The sequence below is a fragment of the Poecilia reticulata genome, chromosome 22 (assembly GCF_904066995.2).
Source record: "Poecilia reticulata chromosome 22, P_reticulata-male-v2, whole genome shotgun sequence".
Classification (NCBI taxonomy): domain Eukaryota; kingdom Metazoa; phylum Chordata; class Actinopteri; order Cyprinodontiformes; family Poeciliidae; genus Poecilia; species Poecilia reticulata.
In genome coordinates, this window is record NC_088851.1 from 11,097,071 (window position 1) to 11,113,507 (window position 16,437).

At 38.5% G+C, this 16,437-nt stretch overlaps 3 protein-coding genes across 7 annotated transcripts in view; all 3 read right to left on the reverse strand.

The window, feature by feature from the left end:
• Nucleotides 1-217: 217 nt before the first annotated feature.
• LOC103458729 (transformer-2 protein homolog alpha-like) lies at nt 218-3,716 on the reverse strand. Of its 2 annotated transcripts, none has more exons than XM_017302606.2 (8): nt 3,437-3,716; nt 2,127-2,260; nt 1,829-1,988; nt 1,562-1,750; nt 1,368-1,483; nt 1,097-1,273; nt 907-989; nt 218-698 (listed from the first exon to the last, which is right to left on the reverse strand). In XM_017302606.2, exons 1-8 carry the CDS (start codon nt 3,467-3,469, stop codon nt 688-690), a joined length of 903 nt encoding a protein of 300 aa, XP_017158095.1. In that variant the 5' UTR covers nt 3,470-3,716; the 3' UTR covers nt 218-687. The 2 variants fall into 2 exon arrangements, with proteins under 2 accessions (XP_017158095.1, XP_008397952.1); XM_008399730.3 differs by having other exon boundaries at nt 907-971; nt 3,437-3,654.
• Nucleotides 3,717-4,316: 600 nt separating this feature from the next.
• On the reverse strand, nt 4,317-11,869 carry senp2 (SUMO specific peptidase 2). The gene is made up of 17 exons (XM_008399732.3): nt 11,426-11,869; nt 10,497-10,558; nt 10,298-10,410; nt 9,272-9,338; nt 9,120-9,198; nt 8,849-9,023; nt 8,573-8,679; nt 8,396-8,478; nt 7,932-7,980; nt 7,778-7,850; nt 7,545-7,700; nt 7,330-7,461; nt 6,968-7,195; nt 5,731-5,810; nt 5,516-5,600; nt 5,334-5,429; nt 4,317-5,161 (listed from the first exon to the last, which is right to left on the reverse strand). The coding sequence occupies exons 1-17, from the start codon at nt 11,575-11,577 to the stop codon at nt 5,099-5,101; spliced, it is 1,800 nt and encodes a 599-aa protein (XP_008397954.1). The 5' UTR covers nt 11,578-11,869; the 3' UTR covers nt 4,317-5,098.
• A 986-nt stretch (nt 11,870-12,855) lies between these two features.
• Nucleotides 12,856-16,437, reverse strand: part of pcnt (pericentrin) — a 38,826-nt gene continuing 35,244 nt past the window's right edge. For 3 of the 4 annotated variants that reach the window (XM_008399735.3, XM_008399734.3, XM_008399733.3), the window contains 7 exons: nt 15,880-16,092; nt 15,557-15,772; nt 14,795-15,021; nt 14,634-14,713; nt 14,197-14,338; nt 13,989-14,116; nt 12,856-13,305 (listed from right to left, as the gene is read on the reverse strand). In XM_008399735.3, coding sequence (XP_008397957.1) covers nt 13,274-13,305; nt 13,989-14,116; nt 14,197-14,338; nt 14,634-14,713; nt 14,795-15,021; nt 15,557-15,772; nt 15,880-16,092 — 1,038 coding nt within the window. In that variant the 3' untranslated portion in view covers nt 12,856-13,273. The remainder of the gene's footprint in view (nt 13,306-13,988; nt 14,117-14,196; nt 14,339-14,633; nt 14,714-14,794; nt 15,022-15,556; nt 15,773-15,879; nt 16,093-16,437) is intronic. The other variant, XM_081603565.1, reaches the window with a different exon arrangement.

Consider the following 16,437-nt stretch of genomic DNA (forward strand, 5'->3'; position numbering starts at 1 on the left):
TTTTGGGCAATGTTTCTGAAAGTTCATCAACTTTTAGCATCCATATCAACAAAACTTTGTTTAAGGTGAAACAGATAAAACCACAGAAGCCCAACATTCAATTTTCTCACACTTAGGTTTAAGATCAGATATGGATGTTATTTATAACTTAAGTAGATTATGCAGAATGAGACAAGGGTATTTTATCACTTGTATACAAATAACAAAAAGCAATCAGTCACCAAACAAAGACAAAAATGTCACATTTATTTTTTTGGAATAGACACAGTTTAAAGGAGCCATCTACTGTAGAACACTAAAAAAATAAAAAAAAAGAACAAAATCCTACAAAGATAAAAACATGTCAGTTGAAGCAAACTGTTTTTTTTCCAAATTATACATTTAAAAAGCATTCAGCATTTTTATTTGACAACATACAGAATTTTATTTAAGTGAAGAGCAAAGATGAAAAAGCATCAATTCCCGACATTTTGAACCTCCATAATCTGTTCTAAACTGAATGACATGGAAATTCAGCACTGCCTAGTCATGTTTAGGGATAAAAATCAAACTTTCAACTTTCTGATACATGAATACATGCAAAAGTCCCTTTCACACAGTCACACTCACACACGGTCTGGTCAAAATGAAAAAACAAACAAAAAATAAAAATAAAAACATAATACTGTCCTTGCTTATCTTTGCTGCCTAGTAGTGACCTGTAAGAAAAGAAAGAAACAAAAAAACATCAACAAACTCTGGCGGAATATAGAGACTTAAAATCCATCCATCTATTAAAAGACAAATCATTACATGTTTACGTATAATAATTAACTGAAGCTACAAATGATATTAAATGTCGATAAACATGTTCATAAACATTTTATTCGAAGTACTTTTTTTTTTAAATGCATGTTGTATACATACGTGGTGAGTAGGACCGAGATCGTGAGCGGTAACCTCTGCTGTAGTACGGAGACGGAGATCTGCGTCTGTCAAAGGAAAAAGAACTTTCATTTTACATGAATATTAGATCCATCGAGCAAAATGAAAGTAAAATTTATCAGTAGTTTCATCTTATGATCTTGTACATTGTGTCAAGGTAATTTAATTGTACCTGTACGATCGGTACTCTCGCTCTTCGTAGCGATCATAGTCGCGATCATAACCTCTATCATATCCTCTGTCATAGCCCCTGTCGTAGTCCCTAGAGAAACGGCGTGATGAACCACCGCCTCCACCACCACCACCACCGCCGCCGCCGCTGCCTCCTCCACCACCACCACCACCACCACTGCAAACACACGTTCAGATGTCACCCTTATACACACCATGGATTATAAATACTTTGCATGAAAATAGAAACCCCATAACCCCCAAACACTCACTATGTGGGGCGTCCCATGTAGATTCCAGGAGTTGGAGTGTGAGCTCTTTTGGTGATAGAGAAATCCACTCTAATCCTGCGTCCATCAAGCTCCATACCATTAGCACGCTCCTTGGCCTAAGAGACATCACTATTAGAGGTAGCAGAAGACAGAACTTCAACTAAACTAAAAATATAACCCAATCACATGCTTACCTCCTTGGAGTCCTCACTGTTTTCGAAATAAACAAAGGCAAAACCTCTTGAACGACGCGACTGCTGGTCATACACTATGTTGACATCGGCCAAGGGGCCATATTTAGAAAAAACCTCCCTCAGGTCCCTTTCAGTGGTGTAAAGGCTCAGACCAAACACACCCAGGCAAGCGCTGGGGTCTGGGTTGGCCTGGAAGAGTAAGAGTAAAAGTAAAAAAAAAAAAAAAAGATTTTCTAAGACAACAAATTTTAAAGCGGTAATACACACCCTGTTGCCAATGTGTCTGCGCCGATTCGACATTGGGGAACGGCTGTGGCTCCTACGTCGACGGTAATCTGAGCTTCGAGATCGGCTCCTTGAACGTCTGCGTCGAGAGTGGGAACGAGAGCGGGAGTAGCGTCTGCGTGAGCTTCGGTGGGACCTTGACCTATTGTTTTTTGGTGCATGATGGGGGGGATGGACGGACATTAGTCGGAATTGGGGCTAATAAAGGCACTTCAGTTCTAAAAAAAACAGCAAAACATTCCAAGAGATTAAAAAAAAAAAAAAAAAAGCGTTACTTCACCTGGATTTTGATCTGGACTGAGAGCGAGATCTGGACCTGGAGCGCCGAGAGCCATCTTTAGAGCGTGCAGGAGAGTGGCTGGCGGATTTTGCGGAGCCTCTTGGGGATGCACTCCTTGAGCCTCCCCGAGAGTCCTGAGCGAATAAAAGACAGGTATCAGAAACCCTTTACAGACAAGTTTGCCACACAGTAACATAAGGGCTGGGAGATGTTAACCCTCTGCCCCCTTAAAGCCTTTTTCAGAAGAACAGCACCATAGTTTGGTGATTAGAGGGTTTGATAGAAATTATCTGGAAAATTGAGAAGAAGGAAAACAAAAAGCAAAACAACAGTGACAAATAACTGAATATAGATTAAATTCATTAGCAGATCCACATTTTAAAAAATCTAACAAAATTGAGGGAACAATTAGGGATGTTTGATACAGAAAGGGCAAAAAATAATTAAGCATGCTAAGGAGAAAGAAAAGTAAAATAGAGCAATAATATAACATGTTGTTAGGAAATCACTCATACCCAGTTATACTTCTGATCTTAACTTCATAACTTCGTTCACTTCATTACTTCATAACAACCCCTTCATTTCTTCTTTCTTCCGTTTGAATCTGACTTCTTTTTTCCTCCTCTTCCCCCTTTTACCATCTGCCATTACAACTAGAAGTGAGGCCAGATCTTGATCGCTTCTTTTCAGCTTCCAAAACATTAGCATGCATCAACCCCATCAGCTTCAAACATTAATAACGTCACATCTGACACGTCTTGGGCCTTTTTCTTTCTTCCCACCTTAACCTTGACAAAAAACAAACAAGGGTGATAAGGCAAGTTGGTTTCTGTTTCAACCAAATGGTATAAAGAAAAAAATAAACACGAAAGAAAAAAAATTAAAAGCTCGACAAGTTAGCTTATAATTCACGTTGAATTTTAAATAAGCAAAGATCACAGTGCATATACAGTAGTTACTTTAATACTCGTAATTCATTGCATAACTCGATAATTAAAGACCAATGTGCTAAAATGCAGGTAGCTCTATGAGGCGGAACCATGTTTCCTGATCTGCACAGGCCGCATGGTTTAGCCTAGCATGCTTCGCTAATATAATTGTATTCAGTAATGTGACGAAACTATCCATAATTATTCGTGTATAAACACTAATAAAACATACAACACTTGTGCAGATATCAGTGCTAAGAAACCTTAAACCTTTCGTCTAGCAAACCTTTTCAGACGTCCAACGGCTGGAAACGGATAAGCTAGCTAGCAGTTTATATCTTAACCGAAGTAACTCAATATTATTTAATTAATAAAACTCACCTGCTCCCTAAAATCCTTCTCGTTGTCGCTCATTTTACAGTCAGAAATTTGTAACCCCTTTAATAAGTCTACTGAACCCGGAGGGGAAAGTAAATTAGGTAGTGCTGAAGCGCGCCCCCAAAACAACGAGTCGTTTCTGTCCACACCGCCTAACAACAGCAACCTTCTGTAGCCAATGACGCCATTTCCGGCTCCTTTTAAAATAAAACTGGATTGTCTTTAGAAAAAACGTCTGAACGTAAATCTCTGAAGTAACATGTAATTGTATAACCACATGCTTTCTGAACTATGACAATTATTCTGGACAAAATATCACAGTTCCTTGAAATTTATTGGGTTTTGCCTCAAAAACATGTTTGTTTACCTTATTGTCCTTGCCGTTTTACATTGGATTATTGTCCAGCGGACTGCGACAGCATGGTAGACTCTACTCACTCTTACTATTCTGAACATGTCTTTCAGTTAATTATATAGGGTGAATACGCGAATGTTACGTTTGGGAATCTTTTCATTTACACCTACTAGTAAATTGATTTTTTTTAAAATTGAAAATAGTGATACTAAACTATTAGTTTTGAAAACAGTACCTTAAGTACTGTTGTACACTAGCTTATGGGGGTTTATCACCCAAAAAAATTAATGCTCTCAAAAATACATAAGAATTTGTGGTTATAATAAGACATTGTGGAAAAGATCAAGGTATACAAGTAGTTTTCTAGACACTGTATTGAGAGACATAATGAAGCTTTTTACAAGCTAGGTTACAGCTCACACCTTTATCAGCTTGGAATGTAATGAGCTTAGGAAAAGCTCACTCACCGATTCACTGGAACCCTCAAGGATTGCTGCAGACTAGTTTAAAAAAGAAAACAACCTCAAATTACAAAAAACCCACTTTATTTTAGTAGGGGATGGGATCACATTTTAAGCATGAGCACTAACATACATGCTTGTACAGTAGTTCCCTATTAAGTACACTAACATTAAGTTTTGTACCTGCTCTACATGTGGGAGAACAAATAAGTCACACTCCAATTATGGAAGGAAGCATTACACACACACTTTTTTTCATCCAGTCAACTTATAAATAATGTTAAACAAAATATTATTACAGCAAGTTTGCAAATATGCAAATTGTATCTGGACAAAAGGCAAAACAGGAGGTATATCAATATTTTCACCATTTATATTTCACACAACAGAACAGTTTTGTGACTAAATATAATTATCTCTACATACTTCAATCAATAAATCAAATAAATGACCATTAGGATCATCTCTGCATTCTGGGCCAAGTTGCTCAAAAATGCAGTCAAGTTGGAAAACCAAACAAACTCTCCATAAAGTGGGCTCTTCACTGAGCTCCACCAGTGGGTTAAAGGCACTTCAAGCAGTACATCAAGCTGTAAAAAAAAATAATCTCAAAGTCAAAAGCCATTCACTCACTAGTGCCAAAGTTTGTGCATGACAAATTTCCTTCAGCAAAACATCTCCAATTAAAACTCAGAGATTAAAAATAGTTTCTATGCCCCTTTGGGAGAAAAGGAGACAAAGTTAAGACTAGCGTTTTATTACTCCAAATATCTGGGTTATATTTCGGTCCAACAATTGTTTACGAGACCAAAACAAAGTCGCCGTTGTTGCTTCTGATGGTGTAATCTTCTATAGCAGCTTCTGATTAAGGATTTCCCACATCATTAACTTCCTGAAGAGAGGCATGTGGCACTAAAAAAAGTTGAAGAAAGCAATCAAATTAGAACAAAATCTGCATAATATAACATACTTTAAAAACCACTGATTTAATGATCAAGGCTAATAACATGTAGTAGCATGGTAAAACAAACACTGCTCTGCACAAGCAATAAACCCCAAGTGGTTGCATTAAATTTGAGTTTACCTGTTTAAAGGTGAGGGGCTTTCCCTTTGCTATATAGTCAGCATATTTACAGACAAAAACACCACAGTCACTTCCATTAGTCTGCTGGGGAATATCCTGTTTGTACAGAATGATGCATTAATCTCAATTTTAGAAAAAAAAAAAGACATTGTGTTCTTATGTCAATAGTAAGTTTGACATACACCAGTCTTCAGACTTCCAACAGTCCATTTGGCACCATCAAGCTCCCTTCCTTTCTTTGCTTTGTGTTCTTCTTTAAGGTACAGACTGGAAAATAAGCACCGCTACATCATTCATAGTGCAGTACAACTCAAAGAAACAAACACTAAAGATTGAAAGACTGGAGGGGAAAAAAAAGATAAAAGTTCAGGAAGTGAAAGATAGAAAACAGACTTACAGTAAAAGATTACAGATGTCGTCATGTCTCCGACCCATTGAGTCATATGATTTAACAGTCTTTGACTTTAAATCCATCACCTAAAATGAAAACATTTATTAAAACAAGCTGACTTAAATCCTACTTCTCTTTAAACAAATTGTAAATCTACTATTTTATAATTTCACAATGAAATACGAGTGTTCAAACAAATACGGAGTACCACAAGGCTGAGTGTTGGGAACGCAAACTTTTTAATTCATTTAATACAAAGTTTGTAAAGTGTGACAGAAACTAACGTTTTATACAGGAAATGGTTTAAAAATGATTGCACAAAATATTGTTAGCAAAACAAACTCAAGAAGCAGTTTATTAATATGGCTGTGTTAAACTGATTCAACAAAATTTAGGACTAAACACTAATACATGACGATTCTGAAGGAAAGTTGTGAAGTCTAGATGATAATCAGCAAATTAGAAATCTCAACAAATTGGGGATGCAGCAAAATCTTCTCGCACAACATCTTGTGTATTAAAACATTACAATATTTCTCACTGAGGCGACTGCTGTCTTACAAGCACAAGCCAAATGCGGTCCTCATGGCTTCGTCTGATTAAATTATAATATAAGCTGCTCCACCATTTTGAGTTTTCAGTAGGAACTATAAATAGCAAGAAGGCAAACAACAGGCAAGCACTGCAAGTTGTTCATATGCTGAAAGAGGTAAAAAGCTTTGCTATAGTAACCGATGGTTGGATGTCTACATCATACTCGCACGCTATCCACAACAACTGGGAAATATTATACTGCACACCATGCATAGTTGATGCAGACATAAGGTAGATGAAAATGGATTAAAAGAACTCAGGAAAAGAAAGTTTGTTGAGTTTGTGACAAAAAACAAAAACAAAAATGCTGAATAAAGGCCTTTCTACAAAATCTTGTCCTGTCTCATTCTAGTGAACTCCATTTCCAGTCTTGTCTGATGAGTATTAGGCATAGTTACTACCCTACAAAGTATACATACAGTGAAAAGTATGTTTAACTACTGAAACTTTTAGTAAAGTGTTACTTTTACAAATATAAAATTGGGAATAGCAATCTGTATTTATTCTGTTGGAAGGTGGGAGCAGCAGCTGATCTAAATTTTCTTCTTTTTGAACTCAACAAATTTTCTACATTCTTATTGGAGTTTCATCTAAGTATTTCTGAAGCAAATATTGATGCATTTTAAGCTGTGTGATGAATCAAACTCACAGCTAATGCCCAATGGGCACCAAGGTGCAGCGGGACGAGGATGAGGTCAAACATGAAGAGGTCAACCGCCTTGGTCCATCGCTTCACAGCCGCATGTCCTCCAACCTGTCCTCCTCCCCCAACACCCCGCAGCTTTGGGTAAAAAAAGGTGCTAAAACTGTACACCTTTAATCTTCCACTTTCTCCGCAACGTCGCTCCATGATGAGGGAAAGGTAGAAGTTCATCACCTTGGAGGAAAAATTGGCATAAAACAATGATCTCCAACTCAATGCAGCAAAAAATGTATTTCAACTTCAATCTCGTCTTCAGCGGAGTGGGTTGGTTTAGATCGGAGATCCATCTTAGTTAAGAGTGCAAGTACCTCATCATTGAGCCATCCACCTTCCAGTAGAGTGGACAGGTCTCGCTGCGTGATGCGAAGTTTGAAAGCTGAACTTAAAACAAGGTTAGGATCTCTCTGAGCCAAAGCTTCACTAACCTCCACTGCCATTTCCTATCAGGCCGAGAAGAGACATTTAAAATGGCAGCGTAACTATGCAGTCAGAAACGCGCTACATTACTTTTAAACAATCTAACCTTGGTCAGCCTGGGTATGTCTTCATCGTTGTGCCTTCTATGTGAAGCATAGGAAGGTTGAGTTTCAGCGGCGCTGATCACAGAAGCATCTCTGTCCACGAGATTAAGGCGAGTAGCGACTTCTGTGGAAAGGTCCACATCGCCTGCTGCTTTTTGCTGCAATGCAGGGCAGCATTACTCGCAGGATTCAATGGCTGCTTTGGCATGACAGAAGAGAGTTAATGTGTGCCTACCTTTGCATATTTAACAGGCTGTTTCTCCTCAAGGGTTTCACTGTATGACTTATTAAAAGATAAACCTCCCCACCTGAAGATATGAAAGATAAAAGTTATTAAAGCATTTAAGAAAAAAAAAAAAAAAGACATAATTCAGGTAGTTTAATCTAACCTGGCCGTAGTTGCAGTAGTATTTCTGTATGTAAACACAGTTGGTGAAGCTGTGAAGAGAAGAAGATTGTTTTTTACCCACTAGAAAATGGAAGTAAATGTTAACAATTTAATCACAATAAGCCAAGTTTTTTTTTAACCATATGTAAAATGGAGCATTATAGCAAAAGTTGTAATGCTTCACTCGTGAAAGTAAATCTGTTGGGCTTCTCCACATCAGACAAGACATATTTAAAAAAAAAAAAAAAAAAAAAAAGCAAAAAGAACTTTGCTATTACACTTAAGTGTTTTTTTAAAATAATTTTCTGCATTTCATTGAATGGTTTTTCACATATATCTGTTCAATGAACCCAAAAAAAGAAAACAGATACAGAAACAGATAAAGTGGAAGTTTGTGGGACAAACAAAAATAGAAGTGGTCATTTGTTATTTTAAAGACAAACAGTATCCACAGGAGAGTCCTACCTGTGCACACCACCCTCCTGGAGACCGAATCAAAGGTTCTCTCTGAAGCAGATGTTTTGTGGGAACTTTGTAACAGTGACTCGCTAGGAGAAAAGAAAAAAAAACAAACATAAGAGGTGCATGGTGATCTTATTAAACATCTTTGAAAACACCACACCAGCAGATGGAAACACTCACTCATGTGGTTTAGCTTGGTTGAAAGGTAGTGGTTGGCTTTTGCTGTATTTCTCCGTCACCATCTCCAGTAAGCGTCTGTAGTGCTCCTTATTGTTCTGCTTTATGGCCTGAAACAAAAATCACAACTGAAGATATCAAGTGGCAAAAAATATTCAGTAATAATGTGGTACCCTTGAGTGATTACAGTTATTACTACATGCAAGGATAAAGTGGAAAATGACCATCATAAATGTAACAGAATATTCCAAACAACACTAAATTCAGGTCTAAATATACCTCTTCCACAGTTAGACTGGGTTTAGGGCAGCGGGTGTGTCCGTAGCCATTAGAAATCGGTTCAGCATAAGGTGTTCCCACTCTGATAACGGGCCTTGAAGGCAGCAGCTGAAGGGAGCCTCTTCTCTCCCAGTTCTTCCCTCTTTCTGGGAGCCCAGCAGGGAACGTTGCTCCACTAGATTCAAAAACAAAAATAGTAGTTCATAAAGAGTGTGTGCTGAAGGTTTTATTGAGACTAATGAACAAACTGTACAAAAGCTAGATCACTGACCTGTATTTTCTTAAAGGGGGTATAGAGCCTTGAAAGGGATTCTTTGAACTCCTGTCATTCACCCCACCTACAGATTTATCTGAGAAGACAACAGATGTTAGATATGAATACAGACAAGAGTCAACAGGTGTAGAGATATCCATCTTACTTACCCATTTTCCAGTCAGTACCATTGACCCATGACGTGTGAAGCTCATCTATGCCCATTAGAGTAACGGGCTAGATTCAAACATAAAAAAAAAAAATCCTTTAAATGAAATGCATTTTATCCGTGAAGCACATTTAAACACAAGGTTCCGTACATGACAAGCCAAGCATATGAGCTGCAACAGTTCAGACCAATTAGAGCCATTAAAGGGAGGCCTGGTCCAGCCCGACATGCATAGAGCAGCAATAATAAAAATGGGGAGTAAGAAGACCAAGTTTTGCAAATGCCAAGTCAAAAATTAGTAAGTAAATAAGAGCAAAGATCACCTTTTTATTGTTAGCAAATACTAAAAACAAAAACCTCACATCTTGATGCACTCCAACTTGCATCAAATTACATCTTTAACATACATTGTTGATGCAAGAACAGGTATAACTATTTTTGTCAATGCAGTCATCCATGTATGCAAACAATTGGAGTCACATGCCATAAAAAATTACTTGCAACCAAAAGGAATTGCAAATGTTTGAATGTAAATCAAATCCAAAATACTAGCTTGACATTCCTTCACTTAACACAGCCGGCCTGGTGAGCAATGGATCTCCAGGAAATATTTTTGTTTAGCTACTGTTCTTATAATAGCAAAACTGTTAATTTTTTTAACCTCAAAAATCAATCCATCCTCAGTGCAGAAGAAGAGCAACTATGGGAGCCAGTACGGTGTGGAAATTCATTTACGGTCTGTTGAGGTGAGGTCTGAAAAGGATACCTGCCCTGTAGCATCAAGCACTGACCAAGCGCAAATGGTATCCGTTATTTAATAGAAAATTATATTTTTCGACACACGTCTGAAGCTGACAGTGTGCGGTCCCCTTGAGGAAAATTAGAGCCCAAGAACAGAGACTTGAGGTACCCCACAAGTGGAAACACCTTCACCAGGGCATACAGCAAAACTTCTAGTTGGCTGGTTGTCCATATCTACAGAACATGATGCAGCACTTGAACACAAAGAAGACAAGATGACACCCACCTGTGTTTCGTCATGCTTGTTTGGATTTTGACACCTTGCTGGCAGCGGTCTCCGAAGGCTCACTAGACCTGCTATACCTGCCACTGTCTTCTTCACAAAGCTGATCACAACATCTACAAAGACAGGAGATCACAACAGTTACTGAAATACAGAGACTTCTTAAAACAAACCCTGGTATTTTTAATTGATCCCAACATACCACGTTTGCGTCGTTTTGCCGCCACTGGGTCACTTTGACAAACACCATCGGCAACATGCACACTGCAAAAGAGGAAAATTATAATGTTGCCTCCTATTCAGAATAATTAATCTCTTTTTGTAAAATTAGGCAGCAATGAAAACTTTGGTATAAATAAAACTGAAGAACTTGTGCTTTAACACAAACCAAGAGGAGGTGTGCCAGGAAACGACTGTGACGTTCCAGCATTACAAATGTAAACAAATGGAGCTTGCCATACTTTACGACTTTCATGAGAAACATGAGCTTTGACCAAATAACTTTAGTTCAAAACAGAGAGAGAGAGACTCTTGAGGTGGGGCTCATGTTGAACAAAGAAAGCATACATGTGAAATGTGTTAATTTTCCTGAGAACTAAATCATATATAGGGTTAAAAGAGGAGAAAAGAGCATCAAGAGAGAGGTAGTAGATTATCTAGAGCAGGGATCTTTTGGATGCATCACTGCTCCAGCACACTTAAATCAAAAGGCTGAATTATCTTCTTGATGCGTCAGTAAGACTGGCAATCACTTTTTTATTTAGTCAGATGTGTGGAGGAAAGGTAACACCTAAACATGCAGAACAGGGGGAGATTTCAAACTCTTGTCCTTGAAGGCCCTGCAGCTTTTAGATGCGTCTTTGCTTCAACACACCTAAGTTAATTAACTAGGCCATTAGTAGGTGATTTAGCAATTTAATTAAGATGTGTTTAACCCGGGACACATCTAAAAGTAGCAATAACTGAAGCTTGATATCCTTATCAATTGTCAAACATACCCCCTCACTGTTGTTAGCTTATTAGGTTAACTTTAGTCACCAACATAAGTTAAGTCAACAAATTTGGAATTGAACCACAGAGGAATAAGAGCGCATCCAAAACGGAACCACCAGGTATCAGAATAACACCGACCTTTTGTAGTTCCGTTTAGTCGGTCTTCCTTTGCTGTCCTGCCGCCGAGCTCCTTCCCCACTACCCCTTCTTCTCGCAGGCCACTCGGTGTGGTTTTGCCCGGTAACGGGCTCAAATAGAGACGAGATTCCGTCAACTATCCATCCATACATCCCAGACAAATACGAGAAAAATGGAACGAGGTCTTCCGAACGGGCCAGGACTGATTTTCCACAGGTTAAAACCTCACACAACAATCTACGACACAACAGTTACCAGTGGAGCTTTAGCCCAGAGTTAGCATCTCTGTGTTGAAAAGCGCAGGATGTGCGTCACTGCGTGTGACAGTCTTACTAGGTGCGAATGTTTTATGTTGCAGGGGAGGACGCTTGGGCGGGGCTCTATAGACTTCGTCTGAATAGAACGAACCAATCACGGGCGGTGCTTTCCGATTGAAAAAAGCAACAAACATCTAGGCCGAAAGATAAAATGTGTATTTCAGATTGCTGTCACGTTAATATACTTTGCTATATAAAGATTTGTTTCCTTGTAATTAAAACAAGATTATTGAATTATATTTTAACTGTTTCAATATGGTTTTGCTATAGACTCAAATTCGTCATTGTTAATGATACGTGATCATAAACTCAAGACACTCATGTGCCACGGAACATATTTATCTCAAATGATACCGTCAATGCAATTCTTAATTAAAAGATATACTAAAGTTCTCCTTACTCCTGGTTTAATAATGTCCAATTCAGACATTTGCAGGGCTTATTGACAACTTATTAGAGGAATAAATGTTTGAAACTTTTTCAAATACATGCCGCACCTGTTGCCTCTTAGAAATGGAAACAAAAATGCTACCCTTTTTAAATTTGTTATATTAAAAATTGCATATACACAAATACATAACCCAACTCCAATGTTTGCAATTCCAAAGATCAATTTGTATTATGTTTTTTTTTTTTTTATTTAAACTTAAGTCCGTGTTCAAAACAAGGTTCTCTGGTTTTACTTTGAAAAATGCATTTTAAAAAAACAGGAATGTCAGAGGGGCTCACCTCTAGAAACACAGATGAAAAACTTAAATCATGAAGTCCATGGGGTTTATGTAGTCAATCTACATTTATGTTGGTTTATGTGCCGACTGCTCTTTTGACTGTGCGTGGTTTCTGAACTGTGAATTTAGGTCCCAGTTCAAATATTTCTTTGGTATCTGATAGCTGGTACAAACTCCTTTCTAGAAATAACCTAACAGTAGATGAGTCATATTAAAGTATTCAAAAATAAAACGGCAAGTTCAGTGTGCTCTAGTGTGATCCGTTTACTCTGAATGATATGGTGTGCTTCAAGGTTTTCAATTGTAATTTATCCCAAAATCTGGCATGCATATTAAGTTGGATTAAAAATATGTCATGATAGTCAAGATCTCAGCAAACGTTCAGTTTGGTAAAAAGAGCATAGTGTCTTCTTTAATCATGTTAAAGTAAAAGCAAACGCCAGGAAACACATTTTATCCTCATACAACAATCTGCTCACTCAGTCTAGTATGTTGATCTCTCATATGTAGAATAAAACCAGAGCAGTCATACCAAGATGTACAATCACTAACATAAAAAAAGAAGCACTATTTGAAATTATGAGACATTTTTGTTCGAGCTGCGTCTTTAAAATGATGTTCAAAATAGCAGGCATACAAAATAAAATTCACATTTAAAAAAAAAATACAAAAATAATTTATGTGTTTAAAAGAAATTATGTGAAGTAATAAAAAAAGAAACATTATAAACATCCTTCAAGGCATTAAGGCATGGTCAGTTTGGTGCCAACACAAAGGCAACATTCAGGCTTCGGTGGATGGATTTACTTTGGGCGAGACTGGAAGGCAGAGGAACCTAAAAGACAAAATGTGGAAATAAATGATTTAAATCCATATTCGCCCTTAAGTATGACAATCATGTATACACACTGACCAAGTTACACTAACAACAAAAACACTTCTAATGATGAAGTGTGATTAGAAGTGGCATTATAATTAGCAGAATTTTCATTAATCTTAAAGCAAATTACATTTCAGTCTGACAGAGCTTTTGAAGACTTTATTATAATTTCTCATTTATAAGAGCCAATGTTCTGTGTGCAAATTTCTGTTTTATTTATTTTTTAGTTTTTATAACTTTCGGAACATTTCAATGTACTATAAACTATAACTGGGTCTTTGTGACTGCAGGTGTCACAAATGATAAATAAAATGAATAAATGAATGATAAATCTAAATTTTACAATTTTTCCTCCATCTTAAATTACAAAAGTTCTTAGTCTAGTACTTTATGCAAATTTTAGTGAGTTGTACTGTTGAAACCTTCTGCTTTCAACCATAAGTGATCTGAAAATAAGTGTTTAGTGGTGCGGAGAGGGTTGCTTAGAAATGTAGATTTAGTTCTTTTTATTTTGTCCCCATCTGGGCAGTGACTGGACAGTGAGAGAGAAAGAGGAAGCCAGTCCACTTCCAACCGTTGATCGTTTGAACACTACGTACCAGATTCAGCAAAACCAAGATAATCTGTCCTGAACTCACCTTGTCTGTTTCCCACCAGCCTCTGCTGGACTCTCTCCAGATGATGGATGTAGTCTGTAAGAGAGCGTTCTGGATCCTGGGATGTTCCAGCAGAGTGAACAGAGGTCAGGCAGGAACTGGAGAGCGGCCTGAAGATGGAAAGCTCGGTGAGGATCGGATTTACAAATTTCACAAAAATTTGAAAAGTGTGTTTTGAAGTACTCCAGACCTTCTTTGCAGTTTGAATGTCGATTTGCCGGGTGGAGCAAGAAATGAGAGAGTGCCTCGTTGGGCGTCGCCTCTGTCTCCGTTCTGTGCTGAGTAAATATTTATTTTTGGCTGCTGCGGCCTTAAAACATCAGCTTTAGGTGCTGCGAAAGACACGACAATGACAAACTGAGTCACAGTGCTTTAAAAAGCATTCGCATACCTAGAGATTTTTCACAGTTTGTTCAAGGCCTGAAGCTGGAATTGAGGGTGAGATGGTTTCATTAAGTACTGAGTCAGCGGGGGCTTAATATAAATCACACCATGCGTTTTAGATTTGATTTAAAAACTTAAAATATGGATAAGTTTCCATTCACTTCACATATAAAATCTCAAAAATATATACATGTAAGCTTTTAGTGTATCCAAATGTTACTTCTGCAATTTGTGCATGCTAACCTGTAAGATGTCCATTGATGGTTGCAGATAACGCAACCCTTCTCACTGCTCTTTGCCATTTCCTGGTCAGAAATCTCATCCTACAAAACAGAACACAATTTGAAGTTAATCGTATCCATTCGCAGGGCTCAAAAAGATGAGACGCTTTATCTACGCCTCACCTCGACACAGCTATCACAACTCGGACCACAGCCCTGAACCTCCAGATGGGCCTGCGCTTGTATGCGAGCGGAGACGAGGGCTGCACTCCCATCCGAGCAATGAGAGCCAGAGTGGCCTGCTCACAGTCCTGGAATCCTCCCAGCAGCAGGATCAGGTATCGCTTCTGGTAAACCAGAGCTTTTCTGAAGCTCTCGGCGCGCAGGTAGCGCTCGTAGTAACGCTGCAGCTTTAAAACCGAAAACAGAAACTGTTACTTTAAAAAGAAGAGTTGAACTGGTTTTACTTGGGGTTTTTGCAGAGCTCAGACAACATGGTGGTCATTAGATTGTACTTTACAGCAAGATTTAAAAAAAAAGATTTTCAAAAGAACCCTGATACAAAATAGGGATGAAACATTTAGTGTGTCCAGATTTCAGGGCTGCATCTTTTGAAGCACCAGACCTACTTTGGGTCGGAAGTGGGCGACTGAAATTGGACGGTCAATCCTGCAGATTCATTCTGCTGCAAACCTAATTTTAATGTACTTTTACCTAAAACTGTACTCCTGGCCCGCTTCATTCACCATTGTTACAAAAACAGAAATGTCTCATTCAACTGCACTGAATTTTGGGATGCGGTGGGCTGCTAAAGATACACCAGACCCATCCATCAAATTGAATTTGGACAACCTTCGTCGCATCACTGTGACGTTATCGTCATCCTACAAGGATGCAGCGCCCGAATTTGGACCCAGCCTGTATGGTTTCTGTGCCTGTACTGACCCTGCTGTGGTAGACCGGATCACCGACGGGTTGATTCTCCGTTTCTGTGGTGACCTTGGCAAGTTCGGACTCTTTGCGCTGCAGCTGTTTCTCCAGGATGGCGAGTCTGCTCTTGAAGGTGGCGCTCTCCTGAGTCACGGACGTCAAGTGCTCAGTCAAATCAGAGTTCTCCTTCAGCAATGTCTGCAGCAGATTGGATGATGATGTAGACACCCTCTACAGTGAGGAAAAAAAAGAAGCATGTTTAAAAAAATCAAATCTCCTGAACACAAAATTATATTCCGAGTTTCAAACTAAACATTTAGTAATAAGGATTTTAATACCTGTTGGTGTTGCAGAGAGACGCCTGCTGGGGCCCCGTCCAGATGGGAGATGCTGATTGGACGCTGTGGGGAGAGTACTCTATGGTGCAGCAGTTCTTTCTGAGCTGCCATCTCTCTCTCCCGTTCCCTGTCTTCTCTCTCCAGATCTGCCAGAGTCTGTTGCAGCTCCTGCATGCGTTGCTGGTCTTGATGCCTCAGTAACTCCAACTCCAACTTTGGAAAGAAACATGATGTCATGTGCTTGTGCTTCTTGAAAACAAAAAACTAAACTAAACAAAACACACTTCACATAAGAGGATTACCTTTGCAAAAGTAGTATGCGTAGGAAATAGTTATCAATGAGTTGGTGTAAAGTTGTTTGTTCTTATCAATAGACTAATGATTAATTGGTAAGCAGCCATTTTCTGTGTTTTCCTGTGTTACCCCCTCCGCTTTTATGTCATCACAACCTCCTCACCTTCGCAGCACATCAGTAATTTCACAGCTCGACTTGAACGGGTCTATCGAGGTAAAACTTAAGGAACTTATCAAGTGTTTATATTTCGCAACTAAACCACA